General features: G+C 42.8%; 1 protein-coding gene across 5 annotated transcripts in view; it reads right to left on the reverse strand.

The window, feature by feature from the left end:
• The window catches only part of CTNNA2 (catenin alpha 2), a 542,805-nt gene that overhangs the window by 15,403 nt on the left and 511,326 nt on the right, over positions 1 to 16,076 (reverse strand). For 3 of the 5 annotated variants that reach the window (XM_083756414.1, XM_083756413.1, XM_083756417.1), the window contains one exon: positions 2,941 to 3,084. The exons of the other annotated variants lie outside the window; for them this stretch is intronic. In XM_083756414.1, coding sequence (XP_083612540.1) covers positions 2,941 to 3,084 — 144 coding nt within the window. The remainder of the gene's footprint in view (positions 1 to 2,940; positions 3,085 to 16,076) is intronic. 5 annotated transcript variants of the gene reach the window in all.

Below are 16,076 nucleotides of genomic sequence, written 5' to 3' on the forward strand. Positions count from 1 at the left end.
CAAATGCTGAGGGTTAAAAAGAAGAGTCGTGGCAGCTGGAGGACCCGTAAAGAAGAAGAAAAACCACATGTTGTTCAAAAACAAGATTTTGAAATAAGATTTTTGCCTGCAGCAAAAAGCTGAAAAGGTTAGATAACCAGAACCACAATGGCAGCCTTAAGAGAGTGCAGGATGGAGGCTTAGACTCACTGATCCAAACCAGTTATATATCAAAACCACAATTACCTTTATAATGTATTGATTCTGGATTTTTATTCTTTTCTTTTAAGGACATCCCATCCCTGATTTTCAGCCCCATTGATGCCCCAAAGTGACCAAATATTGAGCTAACTTCTAGAGGTGGAACAGCTGTTTTTTTCTCAATATGGGAAGCTGGAAGGCTGATTTTGCAATGGCCCACTGCTGTCCATATGCAAACCACATTTCATCCCTCTCACACACCAGGTCTTTCCAGTGGAATCATATATTTAGGAGTCGGTCATCAGAAGTACAGCGATCCTGTAAAGTGTAGCCAACACAGTAGCGCCCAGATGTTGGACTCCCAACTCTCATCAGCCCCAGCCAGTATGGCCAATCATCAGATATGATGGGGACTCTAGGAAGACGCCACATTGGCTACGCTGCTAGGAAGATGTGATGGTGTTTCAAGATTGGGCTTCAACGAGACCCATATCTATGTTCAAAATATGGAGAACTGGGAGGAGGTTTGCAACCTCTTTGCTCCCCCAGCATCTCCTATGACTGTTACCACGGCCGGGGCTGTGAGAGTCATCAGCAGGAGCCAGTCAGTCAGGAAGACTGGCCTGTCTGTGAATAACATCTAGCTGCTTCAGCAGTCAGCTCTAGACCAGGAGATTTGGCTACAGAATGGCGTTTGCTGGAACACTGGAGAACTCTATCCCTTTGCCCCGCTGCAGGGTCTATTGTATCACTGTCTATGTTACTGTTTTCCACATATATTTTTAGCCGCCTCCAGAATCCTGCCTAGTGGGGGTGTGTGTGTAAATGCTTCTAAATAAATGAATACTTATGGAGATTTAGGGATGGGTGGGTGCCTTATCCAATCTCTAGTCTCAGCTGCTCCATATATTTAAAGCAGCACAGTGCCACTGTAAGCAGTTATGGTTCCCCCAAAGAATTTTGGGAACTGCATTCTTTTAAGTGTGCTGTGAGTTGCGAGGAGACCCATGATCCCCTCACAGAGACTCCTGTCTGATATCTGGAGAGCTGCTGCCTGTAGACAATACTGAGCCAGATGGGTAAACAGCTTGACTCAGTATGGGAGTGTCTTACCCCTCAGTTGCCTGACATAGCTGCCTTCTGTGGAATGGTATGGGAGGGACATTTCAGCACATGCAAGAATTGTGTGAGGTTGGCACCCCTGTGAAGGGGTCACACAACGTCCTTACATGTGCAGTCTAAATGCAAGAGAAATACATTATTTCCTGGAAAGGTAAATACATCTTTGGTTATCTTCATCATAATTGTGGTAATTAATCATACCTATTAATAAAAACACATTTGAACATTGTGATTAACCATAAATTTCAACAGGAGCGTGCCACTACAAATCGAACAAGGTGCTTCAGGATATGTTGGGTTTCAAATGTCATGTCAAAGGTTCTCAATCAGTGCACAGCACACCCACCAAATGCCAGCTTTACGCATCTTGCTGCCAACCCAAATGAGCTGGCAGAGGTGGCACAGTCCAATTCATGGACTGCGGTGTTGTCTCACCCCCTTGCCCACCCCAGTCCACTATCATCACCATGGATACTAGGAATCTGCAGATGCACACACACACAAATAGAGAAAGTTTGCAGCTCTTATTGAAATGTTTTGCTTCCCTCAAGATTCTTCCAATGTTTTGGTTGAGCAAGAATCTTTAGGTGAAGCTTGCCTGTGGCCTAAGGATGACAGACCCAATCAGACCCATGACACATTTCAGGTCTTAGCAAAACATCTGTTAAAAACTGCTAAAGCAGCACCCTCCACACCTGTGCCAAATTTTTGCTTTAGTAAAATTTGCTGGCAACTATATGTCTAGAAATGGCTTGCAATCAGGTACAGTCAGCTGGTCAGCTGTGGCAGCAAAGGTATGCTCAATGTATCTGTTCCTGTCCCTCACAATTTCTCATCTCTTCATATAGTTTCTGGGGCAAGCTGCTTTCTCGATCTAGCCATAGGGCAACCAAACAGATATAAGCAGTACTTCAGCCACTGGCTGTGAATAATAGCAAAACGAGTGCACAGAATTTTGGTGCTCTCCCACAGAAAGGCAAAGAATTAAACTTGCAAAGAATCTTTGCTTTTCCATAGCCAAGATGAGAGATGGGAGAAGAATTCAATTCAGTTCCGGTTTCAAGGGGAATTTATGAAATTCACACGTCATACAAACCGAAATGCAACTGTTCTTCAAAATCTGCACTCACACAGTTCTATAACCAAACTATGTGTATAGTAAGGGAAAGTGTGCATAAGAATGACAGTATTAGTGAACATAACATGGAAAAGTGCATTCAATTAAGGGAAATTGCTTGCAGAAATGTGTACAGTAGTCGAGACTGCATACAAATATGCATTTTTTTCAGGAGAAATTTGCACTAAAATGCTGAAGAATTTTCATGAGCATTTTTAAAAAATAACTCAAATTGCTGCAGAAAAATGGAGAACTGAATTTAAGATGGGAAAAATGAGAAACAGAGAAAACCGAAATTGACTGATCCTGCCACCCCTAGCCAAGTTTTGGATTATTTCCTCTTGCAGTTTTTAGGTTGGGAACACTGGGAAATGAGCAGCCTAAAGCTTCCTTCCTATTCCTGTTGAGCGCAAAAAGTGACACGACTGTACCAATCCCACTTAAAGGGGCAGAGTCTCCCACAATCAAAACCACTTAAGCTCACATGGAAAAGCATAGAGATTAGAAACGAGGTTACTCACCATGGAAGAGTCACCGCCTCCGTTTGCAAGCGTAGCTCCCTCAGCACAGGTGGGTAGGTGGGTAGAAAGTTGACTAGCCCTGCCCCCATCTATGACATCACACTCTACCTCATAAAAGGTAGTGAAAGTGCTTTGAACTCCAGTCTGATTTCCGAGAGATACAGAAAAGAGAGAGTGAGAGAGAGAGCAAGAGAAATATTGTGCCCTATTGCAGAGTAGGGGGGTGAGGGGGAGAAGTGGGGCTGGGGCTGGGGATGTGAGAGGGAGAGGGGGATGTATGCTGAAAGAGCTAGGCTCGACAAAGTAGCCAAGGACTCTTCGGCGACGAGGAACCCTGATTTGTTATCCCTCTCACTTGCTCCCTCAGCACAGGTAAAGCCAAACAACAGTATAGGTTTGCAGACAGGGCGAAATCTAGGGCCTTGGCTAAAACCGATTGGGGATGAACCGGCTGCTGAGTTAAAGGCTGGTTCTGTGTGGCTGGCCAAGAGAACATCCCAAAACAGCAGAAGTCAACTGTTCAGGGCACAGGAGATGGTGTCCCTCTGGCACATACTGTAGCAGGATTCCCCAACATCCTGGGTCCCTAAATGTCATTGGACTACAAATCCCATTGACCCCAACCACCTGTAAATGATGGCAGTTGTAGTCCAACAGCATCAGGGGGAGCAAGGTTGAAGAATGCTGCACTTTATGCAATCCCTTCATGCCTTGGGTTTGGTCTGTTTAACAAAGAGAAAGTTAAACCAGCATAAGATTGAAGAGGCAGGCAGGAGCCAGGTTTTCCTACTATTTAGGAATGCGATATGTGAACGGTTTCTAGACCACTTGTGGCATAATGATCTCAAGGTTGCTAACCTTGTACTAAAAAGGTGGTGGTGTTGTTTTTAAAAAAGTATTTTATTGGCATGGTTTGTATCCTGAACTTAAATAAGGAATGGACTGGTTTTCCTGAGCCTTATATGTCTGTGTATCAGAGCAGAATACCGTATTTTTTGCTCTATAAGACTCACTTTTTCCCTCCTAAAAAGTAAGGGGAAATGTGTGTGCGTCTTATGGAGCGAATGCAGGCTGCGCAGCTATCCCAGAAGCCAGAATAGCAAGAGGGATTGCTGCTTTCACTGCGAAGCAATCCCTCTTGCTGTTCTGGCTTATGAGATTCAGAATATTTTTTTTCTTGTTTTCCTCCTCCAAAAACTATGTGCGTCTTGTGGTCTGGTGCATCTTATAGAGTGAAAAATACAGTACATTCTGTAGGTGAGGGATAAGGGGCATGAAGTGGCCGTCTCTAATACCTGGGAAGGTAAGAAGAGACCTGCAGGATCAGGCCAAAGGAGCCATATCTTCCACTGCAGAACTATAACTGCAAGTGACAGAAGATTTTCATTCTCTGTGCTATTTACAACCTCCCCTGTCATAGTTGCCGGGCGTTTTTCTAAAACTGAGGTGTGAATGCTGATAGTCTGTGCTGAGGGAGTAAGTGAATGGTAGACACTGAATTTACAAAGCACACTTGAAATGTCCAGGAGGTGTCAGCAAAATGATACAAAGGTGATCACTCTTTTCAGTCTAGCAGTTAGGCCCAGTGACACTTTACTAAAAGGAAAACGCATCTCCCCCAAGAAATATGCAGTTCCTGACAGACAGAAGGGAGATTTGAAAACATTTTGTTTTTGACGGCCTTCAAGAGAAACTAGAACACATGCGTGAAGTGAGTTTCTCCATCTATGCTATGAGTAGCATCCAAGTGCAATGTCTAAATAACTGTGACATTACCAGGGTAGGGAGGCTTTTGGGCCGACAGTCGCAAGACTCTGTTTTGCAACTAATGTGGATGAAACAGGAAGCTGTGGTTGGTTAAAATAAATAAATAACAGCTTCCAAAGTCCTCCTCCTGACTGCACAGAAGGAGGCGATGGGGGTGCATGCAGGCTTAAGGTTTGCTTCAGCAAGTACACATCACAATAAAACACTGTTTATCATGACAGCAGAACATGGCCAGCACCGAGTTTCATTTCAAAAATAATAATAATAGCCAATTCTGCTAAATTCCTGGAGCCCTGCAGCCTCCTATTATGTCAGCTTGCTTGCTTGCTTGCTTGCTTGCTTGCTTATTTATTTATTTATTTATTTATTTATTTATTTATGCATGCATGCATGCATGCATGCATGCTATCCATGGTATTTAATTTGGCAATATCACTTGAATCCTGGGCCCTACCACATTTCTATGCTTTCTTTGACTTGCCCAGCACAGCACCAGTGATCAAATCTCCACTAAGGCAGGGGCAGCCAACATGGTGCCTTTCAGATATTGCTGCACTGCAGGTCCCAGCATCCCTGAGCACTGGCCATGCTTGACTGGGACAGGTGAGAGCTAATCAAAACGCAGAGGGCACCACACTCGCTGCCCCTGCACTTAAGAGATCAGGCACTGGGTTAGGAAGGAATGGTGTTTAAAACTATAATGGTATCACTGATTTGCCTGCTGTGCTGGTGAATGCTTTGTTTCAGTTGCAATGCCATGCATTTCATTACGTTTAATTTGTATCATGGGTAGGACAATCCCACTGTAGAGGGGAAAGGACTTCCGTGGCAGCTACTGCCACTTCTAAAGCCCTGCCAGCTCACTGCCCCAGGGTGGGATGTGGGAGTGGCTTTTCCTGGTCTTTTCCTTCACAGTTGTTTCTCCCCTCTCCCCTCACTGTCAATGGGAGGGGATTGATGATGTCAGTTGAATGGCAGTTGATGACTCCTTAGGGAACTAGTTGGGGAAATGAGGGGCTAAGGGTTTTCTGGTTCCTTGGTTATCACCACAATGCCTTGCTTCTCCCTACAATGATGGTTGGACATCTGCGACATAAGAGAAGCTATGGTGGATCTGGCCAAGGGCCCATCTACCCCAGTGCCATGTTCTCGCAGTGACCAATCAGATGACCCTGCAAACAGGGTCTGAGTGCAAGAACGTTCTTCCTATTTGTGGTTACCAGCAACAGGTATTATTCAAAGGCATAACGCCTCCGACAGTGGAGGAGGAACATAACCATTGTGGGAAGCAGGCACTGATAGCCTTTACCTCCAAGATATGTACTAGGGGGCTTCTGGCAATGTAAATGCATTTCTGCTGGCAATTCTCCCTCTTCTTCAATGGTGCAGCATTTCTGCTGCATCTAACAGCCCCTTAGCTTGACCTTGGCTGGCTTTAGGACTACATTGTGAACTGGTCTGGGATGTATTTCATGAAGGGCAGTATTATTATTATTATTATTATTATTATTATTATTAACTAAATAAACGAGCATTCAATCTTGGGGCTTGCAACCTGTACCTATCCAGGGAAGGCCAATAAGTGAATGTAGAATTTTCAGAAAATTAGCCAACCTCCGAGAGTGACTGTTGGATTGATTTTTCTTTTTAATGCATCCCTATTTATATTTTCCCAGTAGTTTAATTATTTTGTTATCTTCATCCAAACTAAATTTGGTATTCTTATTGCCTAGGGCTGTGTTGTTGTTGTTTTTTAAAAAAACCTATTTGACTTAGCTTGCATAGTAATAGATCTTCAAATACCAAAACACAGAAATATAATGGGCTGCATAGATCATATATGCATTGCAAAAGTACCTGGACTGGAGCCTTGACCAGGCATTAATCCCTGCAGATTCTGCAGGATTACTGAAACAGTCATATTGAGTCTTGGAAGGGAACTGAGGCTGCAAAGACTCAGTGCCAAACGAAGGATAGGCCATATATTCAGATTTGTGCAATTGATTATTAATCAGTAAAAGGTGTTTACAAACTGTATCTAATATTAAGGGGAGAATGGAGGCACAGGAGGGGAGAGGTTGAACTTCGGCATTTGCATCATTAATCTAAATTGCCTAGTCCTAAAAGGTAGGGAGGGGGAGGGGGAAAGTCACTGTATACTATGGGGTATAGTGATGCCATCTTAAATTAAAAGGGGTCAAATGCTAGTTTTGCTCTTACTGAAACAATTTGGTCTTCCTCTCACTTCAGTGGTGTGATTTCCATTCTTGGAACATTCATGTTCAGAATTGTACTTTGCACTGAACATCAAGGCACCTGAGAACCAAGATCTTTGTGGTCTAATGTCTCAGCGTACTGAATAGGCCATTAAAACATAGGCCACTGCAGGAGCAGACAATGTGGCAACTTCCAGATATTGTTGGTCTGCAGTTCACATCATCTCAAACTACCGGACAGCCTGGTTCTGGCAATGGGAGCTGGACTCCCACCACCCCTGAAGAACACCAGATTGGCTAAAGCAGGCATAGGCAAACTCCAGCCCTCCAGAGGTTTGGGACTACAATTCCCATCATCCCTAGCTAACAGGACCAGTGGTCAGGGATGATGGGAATTGTAGTCTCAAACATCTGAAGGGCCGGAGTTTGCCTATGCCTGGGCTAGAGGGATATCTAGCAGAAACTATACTAAAAGCCTTTACTTAGTCTTTACTTAGGAAGTTTCCTAGAATTTGGTCAGACAAATTCTGCAGCTGCACACTAGTTTTAAAAAATCCCTCTTAGGAGCATCTCCTTAGCTCTAAGTGAGCACTAACTAGTGTCCCAAACTTAGGCTAAAATTGTGCGTTGGGCATGCACAAAACTTTTATACTAGTGTTGTACTAATTTATTGCTCACCTTGCATTATGAGTTGGTGAGATTCATATTTCTGAGCTGGGAAATGGCAATTTTGGTGGCACCACTAATTTGGCCCACCCCTCCCCTCACCAAAAATAGAATTTTTATCAAGCCCTTGCCTCTGCTTCTACCTCTGCTTTGCTCACTTCTTTGCTTTGATGGCTGGCATTCTATTGATGTTAAAGACAATTTGACTAACTCTGGCAACAGGATCCTTCTTAGATTATAATGAATAAGAGTTTGATACAGTGCTGTAAACTGATTGGAGACGATCTGAAGATGCTTCAGTACCGGTTAGTACTGATAAGGCTAGAGTTGACAATCTGCCTTGGGTTCCTCAATACTGGAAACATGATTTGTTGAGACACAAGATAGATTTTAAACATCGTAGGAAGGCTAGAGGGTAGGATTTAATGAAGAGAGAGAAAGAGAAAGGGAATGTTTGGCTGCCTGACAAGTCAAATGTGAAACAAAATAACTAGAATATTTGGAAGACATCATAAATTTTGAAAGATAGGGAACAGCGCACAGGGTTATATCAACGAGTAATCAAATTTACAAGCGACAGGAAAGTTTTATCAGATAGTAAGTAGACATAGGATGGAAATAGATACATCCCTCTGTGTGCACACAATTTTAAATGGAAAACTATTAAGGGAAACGGATGAAGAGATGCACTTCATAGGAAGGCTGTAGTAATCTTAGATCCATGTGTATTTTGGTGCATTGAATCTAAATGAGTAACAGGTAATCAATTTGTTCTGTGCTGATTGCACACGAAACAACTTTTTAACACAACATAAGAATGGGCAGGTTTTGGAGGGATGAAAGTAGACAGGCCAGTGAATAAGGACTCACAGAATGTAAGGCATATAGAATTTATGACAATTCTTCGAAGAACGTAAGAAATAGGCAGATACCATTGACTTGAAAAGAGTAACTATTGTACAGTTGCATTTAAGCAGAAGGAAAAAGATGGTGTGTCCCACTTAAGGAAAGTGAATAAGCATCATAACCTACGGAAGACAAGTGACAAAATTCAGGACACAGATGGTTTCCTTTCCACTGAAAAGGGTTTCTTTTCCCCTTTCTCTTTCCAGAAGATTAGGCTTTGTTGTTCCTCTTTTTCATAATGCAAAGATCTGGGCTGGGAATTCGCACCATACCTCTGGATTTTGGTGGGCTCTGAGCAGGTAGCTTAAATACACCACTGTCTCCCATCACTTCCAATGACAGATCAGCATATTTGCATAGCATACAGGGTGGTAATAATTAGTTCCTCTTTTAACAACATTCAACACCATCTCATGTGCAGCAGTAGTATCCCCCAGGTCCTTCTGTGCTCATTTCAGCAAGATTACTTTCACATCTGCCATAAACTGATAACACAAGACACCACCTAAACTGCAGAGGCCTTTTTATCCAAGGGCTTAAGCGACCAACGTGGATAGTTAGTGCTCATTTCCCATATGTCGTTTGTTCCATGGCAATTTCTGCAAAACGCAACAATGCTTTGGGGATGTTTCCAATCACAGGAATTGCTACAGAATGGATCATTCTGCCAGTTTGCTCAGTATGTTTCTCCTCATTAGGGATGGGGAGATTTTGGATTCGATTTGCATTTAAGGGGGAGTCCATCAAATCCACACTTTCTGAAACAACATGGGAACAGAAACACAGCCATCCTTTGAAATCTGAACTTCTCTGAATTTTGCAGTGCAGTTCTCCAACCAATGTTTATAAAAATGCATTACATTAGGGGAAAGTTGCATAAAAAGAAATGCACTGGTAAAAATAACAACAAAATATATGAATTATGCTAGGATAAACTGCTTCCAAATTGTGTACATCAATTAAACCTGCATACATAAATTGGCTTACTGGGAGAAATTCACATGAAAATGTTGATGAATATTCAGGATGATTTGAGGAAAAAATGCTGCAGAAATGTGGAGAACTGAATCTAAGATTTGAAAAATGAGAAAATGAACAACTCAAATTGACAGCTCCTTCCATCCCTACCTACTCCTCATGATCCTGAACACGGAGATGGAACTACGTGAAGAAACAACCCCCCGTCTGACTGATGAAATGTGCCTGAACTGACTTGAAAAGTGCATGTTGGTGTGATGTGCACCCCCTTCTCTACCCTCTTCATTGCCTTTTCTCTTCACCTTTGTGGATTGCCTAATTAAAAAATCAGTGCAATGTAGCTCTCACTCGGTAGACCACAGGCCCAATGAACTAAGGATCCTGTAGTTCAGCTTGAAAAGGATCAAGTCTGCAACACTTGCAAAAGGCTCAAAAGATGCTCATACTGAGTATCTGGTCCAACCACTATTGTCCTTCTCCAGCCTTGAAGATAAGCAAAGTGGAAGCCCACTTTCAAGGAGCCATGTTGACATGTGCTAGAGAGGGTTTGCCAGTGGAAGATGGTCCACTAAGGCCCAACTAACCTCCGCCTTGATTCTCAGCTGCTTGCCTTCTTACCTACAACCCATCTAGAAGGGAGTCTTGGCTGCCAGCTTCCTCCTCCTTAGTCTCAGTGTTGCTTCTGTCAAACATAGCAGGGAGGAGGTTAAATACTGATATATTGTTTTTACAAGAGAAATCATAATGTTCTCCAAGGCAGATTTTCTTCAACAACTTATATGCAATACTCTTGCTGATCCAGTCCAGCCCCTAAGATTTCAATAAAACCAAATTCTTTTCTTCCACGCCTATATTTTATATATTATTCCCCAAATTCAGCAATTTTTGTAGGTCCTTAATTCTTACGGGTATTTATTTGTTTAATACCATTTAATGATCTGTATTATGTTTATATTCCAGTTTGTTCCCCACTCAGATAGTCTCTGAGTGTAGAAGTGGTTTATAAATCCTGAAATAAATACATAAACAAACAAACAATAAAAGAAGGCTGAGCTTGTTGACAATCTAATTTATAATGTTGTGATGCTCTTGTCAGTTCATCATTTTTAGCTCAATCTTCACTCTAGGTGAGTACAACTGGGTCACCACTCCCATTTATTTAGATTTTAATAAATCACACTATATACAGTATGATCACATCTTACACAGAGGTCGGTTCCAAGGGTTCCGCATATACGCAAAAGCATGTGTACTCAAACCCCTAGAACCATCCTCCCACAAGCATCCCAGGGTTTCTGCAGCTGGCACAGGGAGGTTGCCTTGTTCCCAAGCAGGGCAGAGCTTAAAAGCTCTTCTGTGCTGGAGGTAAAATAGTTTTTAAGTTCTCTGCCTTACTTGCAGTTAACATGCAGGATTTCAACCAGGAGCCTTCAATTGTGGGTGGTAGAAATCATGCAAGATATGTTCATGCTCTGTATACGATCTATAGCAGTTCCTAATGCAATTGCACAAAGGTCTAAAGGGGCTTTCAAAGGATGTGTGATTCAATGTGTTTAGAAAATGGCACCATAACCAGAAACCCTGTTTAGTCAGAGTTCCTGTTTACTATCCAACATGCACTCAGTTGAACATTTTTTATTTTGAGAGTGGTGCACAAATTTCATAAAAAAAATCTGAATTTCTGGAATGTCATGGACAGAGGTCGGCAACCTCAAGCCCATGGGCCAAAAGCAGCCCATGGGGGTCATTTAACTGTCCCATGAGCTGCTCCCAAATGAAGCCCCCTGTTTGCCGAGTCCCTGCACCCTGTGCTAAACCGGCACAGCGTGGTGAGGGGACTTGCTTCCGCGGCACCGGAAATCGCATCTGCACAGACGCAAGTGCCAGAAATTGGCACAATCCGGCCCACAGAGGGATGTCCATTGGAGTGAACCAGCCCAGGCAAGGAAAACCTTGCCGACCCCTGGTCATGGATGTTGAGGTTGGGGTTTGCATGTGCACATCTGCCAGTATCCTTGTTTTATGCCTTCATGAGTTCAGATACCAGAACACAGTTATAGCCTAAAAGCGAAATAATTGTCTTGCTGGAACAAAGTTCATCCAGTCCAGCATCCCATGTCTCAAAATGTCTGGCCAGATGCCTCTGGAAGCTCACAATCCAGGTATCAATGTGACCTGGCCCTTTCCTTTGTCCCCAACGTTTTGTAATCAGGCTTCCACTCCTCCTCCTCCTACTCACTGGAGCAAGGTCAACTTTTAGAGACCCAAACTGTTTCCCACAAGTATTTCATTAACAGCTTGTCATCGCAAACCACCCAAAAGGTTTATTCCCCCTCCCATCGCAAATAAGGTTGCAAGTTTGCTCAATTAATCAGAACTTACAAAACAGTGGTGGTTGACAGGCACTCTCTTAGAACAAGCAGAGGAGAAAATCTCTTTTAAAGTTGATGTCTGCTTCTGTGTACGTGTGTATCATCGAAAAACAACAAAAGTTTACTCCCCCCACCCCTTCAGAACTATTGCATTATTGCTATGAAAACAGACACAAATTTAGCTATCCAATCAATTAGGAAAAACTCACAAAATTAATATACTGAGATTTCCTACGTTGAGTGACATCATTAGCAATGCCAGACCCAAGTGCATCCGCTCATCTGCAGCTCTTTCTCAAATGTTCATTTTGTTATAAAAATGAAAGCACCAAGGGGATGTTCGAGTGAACCATTTACATGAAGTCTGGGTGCATATGCCTGAATGCCTTTGTAATATTGAAGATGCTTACATTCCAGGATATGGGTACATATATAGTAAGCTATACATATTAGTCTAATGTGCAGTTTCTACCTTTGAATATGTGGAGCTTGGAGGCAAGGCATGATTCCAATAGCGCCTTTCCATGCATTTGTTTGTACCCAACCAAATGTATGAAAAGGGCTCCAATTGCGGGGGACGGGGGACGACTCCATTTAAGCTCTCATTTATTATTATAACGATTTCCCCAATAACAATATTAAGTCATGTTTCATTTCCATTATTTGTTGCTTAATGAAAATTCCTGGAGAGGTCATATTCCCATCTCACTCGTACTGGATCCTTAACGAAGATCCTAAAGGATAAAGAAAACACTAGGGGGGAAACTGACTTTGCACAAACCATGTTAATTATTTCTACAGTTCTCTGGCCTCAAGGGCACAGCAAACACCAAGCAACCCAGATCTCAGCATGATCACCATCTGACAACAATACATGCATATTCGTCTTCTTCTAGGTAACTGTTTTTCCAACCCGAGGCCGTAAGGGACTGGGTCACACATGTCAAAACATAAAATGGCTTTTTTCAACCATCATTTGGGAGGTGTCATGAGCACTGTACTGTATGCAGATTCCAGAGCAATTTTTTGTTTCCATGTTATGCAAATAAAATGCAGTTTATTTGCAATTGGCTATCCAAGAGAGAATGAAGAACAAGATGGAGGCAGGAAGCAGGAAGTGGGCAAGGAGACTACAGATGAAGTGAAGCTGGAATCCAGATCTCTGGATAGTCTTTTAGCATACAGTACCCAGCACTTTGAAGCATCTGCCAGAAAGGTATCGTGCTCATGTTTTTCAAACATAAATGGAGATAGGTACATAATGATACCTCCCACCTAAAAAAAAGGGGACAAAAAAGCAGGCAAATCTTCCTGTACAAATTTCACAGTAGAAAGATCAAGGGAAGTCAGTACCAGTGATCTCTGGGTTTGGCGTTTGGCTTCCAACACAAATTGTTAAATGGCAATGCCAAAGGCAAACTATTCACAAGGATAATGGTGCTAGCATTGCCAAGGATTATGGCTGAATGGAAGAGAGAGAGAGAAAGAGAAAATAAAATATATAAAGACAGTGGTGATGAAAGTTCAGAAGCAACAGATGCTAAAGACTACCAAACTGGGAATGGAGAAGTCAAGCAGTTTGGCTGCTTTGGTTTCACAGCATGTGATGGTATGCCAACAACAACGAACGCAAAGGCTACTATCTGAGCTGCGGACCAACGCCAGCTTCCGCCAGAGATAACGAGAGCGAAGAAGACAGAAACGAAAAAAAGCACAACAGCCAAGCTGATGCACGTGCTGAGTTGGGAGCCTGGTAAGAGGCGGGTGGAAGTGATAATAATTAATGAGGATGGGAAGCAGATCCTGTTATGCCAGCGGGTAGAAAGGAGGAAGATCTAAGCCTGTTGCAATGAGAGAGATAGAAAGGAGGAAGGGAGGGGGGGTGTTCCCACAGCTGTTAAGAACATCAAGACTTAAAAAAAATTACAACACGCTGCATGTGTATCAAGAGACAGCGCCAATTTGGAGGAGAGGAAGAAAAGAAGGACATTTCCAGTAGCTCCTATTGCAGGAGTTTTCGCCACAATTATTCTGGCAGGGGTGGGGGCACCCAGCAAAAATAAAGAAACAAAACAATAAAATCCTTACTCTGCCTTTGCAAACCCAAGACATAGTGCTTACTAGCAAAATATATCTTGTTTCATACGTGTGAGTGCACACACACATTTGAACAGAGGGCTTCTATATTGCAGGGAGCTGGCTGAGAGTGTTCTGGGCACTCTGTGCAATAGCATTGCAAACATTTCAGGGGGCCTGCAGGGGCTAAATGTGATCCCCTCGTGATCCCAGTAGGTAATGAGTCCCTGTCTTCTTACAGCTCTGTAATGAATTCATCTTTGTTGACTAAGCTGGGGAGAGGATTTCTGTTATGGGGAAAGGCTGGCATTAATACACAAAAGCCCTAAACAGCTGCGGTCCAGAATAATTAAAGGACCACCTAAGTTCTTATATCTCAGCTCGATCCCTGAGACCATCTAGAGGGCTGCTGCTAGTTTTCTCTGCATCACGGAGGCCTTGGGCATTTGGTATCATGGCTCCTATGCTGTGGAACACTCTTCCAGAAGTGATGGGGCAGAACATCCTCACTTTTGACTTTTCAGGCATCTCTTGAAGACCTATTTATGTAGACAGGCCTATGCAAAGGTTGGGGGTTTTGATCAGCCAGTCATTTTCAGCATCTTATGCTGTTTTTATTGTATATGTTGCTGCATGCTATCATGTGATATCGTATGCATTGGCAGTATATAAGTACTTCAAGAAATAAATTAAAAATACGAATCAAGCACATATTAGTGCTTTGTCCTAACATGACTGGGCCTGCCTATATGGCTGAATTGGTTAAACACTATTCTGGTCACATGAGAACATTATTTTATTTTATTTAAAGAAAAGGGGTTTCTACACACTTTTCAGGTCACCCAAAGGATTAAAAGTTTGTGGCTTTCCTTGGAGGGGAGAGGGTTTTTCTTGCCAAGAAACTCTTGTATGAAGCTACACAGGGGTCCCAAAAGGGTATCTTTTGTGAATGTTCTAAAGCTGGTTTTTAAATTTAAAAGCATATTTTGTATGGGTGGCTTTTATTTGTTCAGCCCAGTTATGCACTGGGGCCTGAGTGAGTGCAAACCTATGACCCACCCTCTCCCAACTTTAACAATATATTTGCCCTTGACACAGAGGAGGGAAATTACTATGGCTCACAAAAGGAAATGGATTTCCAAGGAGCCAATATAAAAAAGATCCAATTAATTATAATATTCATGGCTTGGCAAGGGCTTCCTAAATTACATTTCTTCTGGAAAGGTGGCTAATTTTTAACAGGTGAAGTAGAAGGGAGGGGATCAAGCAGTTCTGCAAGGAACCATAGAGCAGGGATTGGCAGCTGCCAGTCTTCAAGCTCCTTTGGCCTCCAGAACAGTGTACATGCCCATTGCTTATGTGCTCACTCCTGCACACTGAGCACAGGTCAATGATGAGTAACTGTGGAGCATTAAATGACTCACAAGGCCTTTGCTGAAGTTCAGACTGGCATGAATAGGGTTAAAGGCACCTGTGCTAAGGGTGCATAACAAGAACAGGACTCTCCCTCTCTTGGGCCACCTGCCTTTGCCAAATACAAAAAGGAGGGGGGTGTTATTGATAGCAGACCAAAGCTACAAAGTCTTGAATAACAATGGTTATCATTTGGGGACAACTAATTCCAGCACTGGGAGAACTGAGAAGCAGAACTTGCTCCATCAGCTTTGCTGCAACAGGCCAGCTCCACCAACACCACCCTTCCCTCGGCTGTCATCTGGGGGCAGAAATTTCATCAGGCTGCCTCAGTGGGAGAGATGGGATGCAGGGTTCATTGCATATTCTGAGCTGAAGGGCCAGCTCCATCATGCACTTCCTGCCTCTGAACTATGCTGGCTGGTCAATATAGGATCAATTATCTAGAAATTGGCGTCTGAGTTTTATTTTCCTCTTCCTTCCTTTTTCCTTGTGTGTTGTCTTTTCATTCATTTATTAGAATGCAAGCCTGCGGGCAGGGAGCGTCTAGCTTTGATTTCATGCAATCTGCTCCGGGAGCCTTTTTGGCTGAAGAGCAGGGTACAAATGCTCTAAATAAATCAAAAAACTAAATAAAAGGGTGATAACGTTTTTTTTTAAATGAAAAGAATAGCAAGAAACTTGCATATGATCAGCTGACGTATTTTGCTTCTTCAAAGCATGCCCCACCCCCAAACTGGGG

This window comes from Podarcis gaigeae (assembly GCF_964106915.1).
Source record: "Podarcis gaigeae genome assembly, chromosome: 9".
Lineage (NCBI taxonomy): Eukaryota > Metazoa > Chordata > Lepidosauria > Squamata > Lacertidae > Podarcis > Podarcis gaigeae.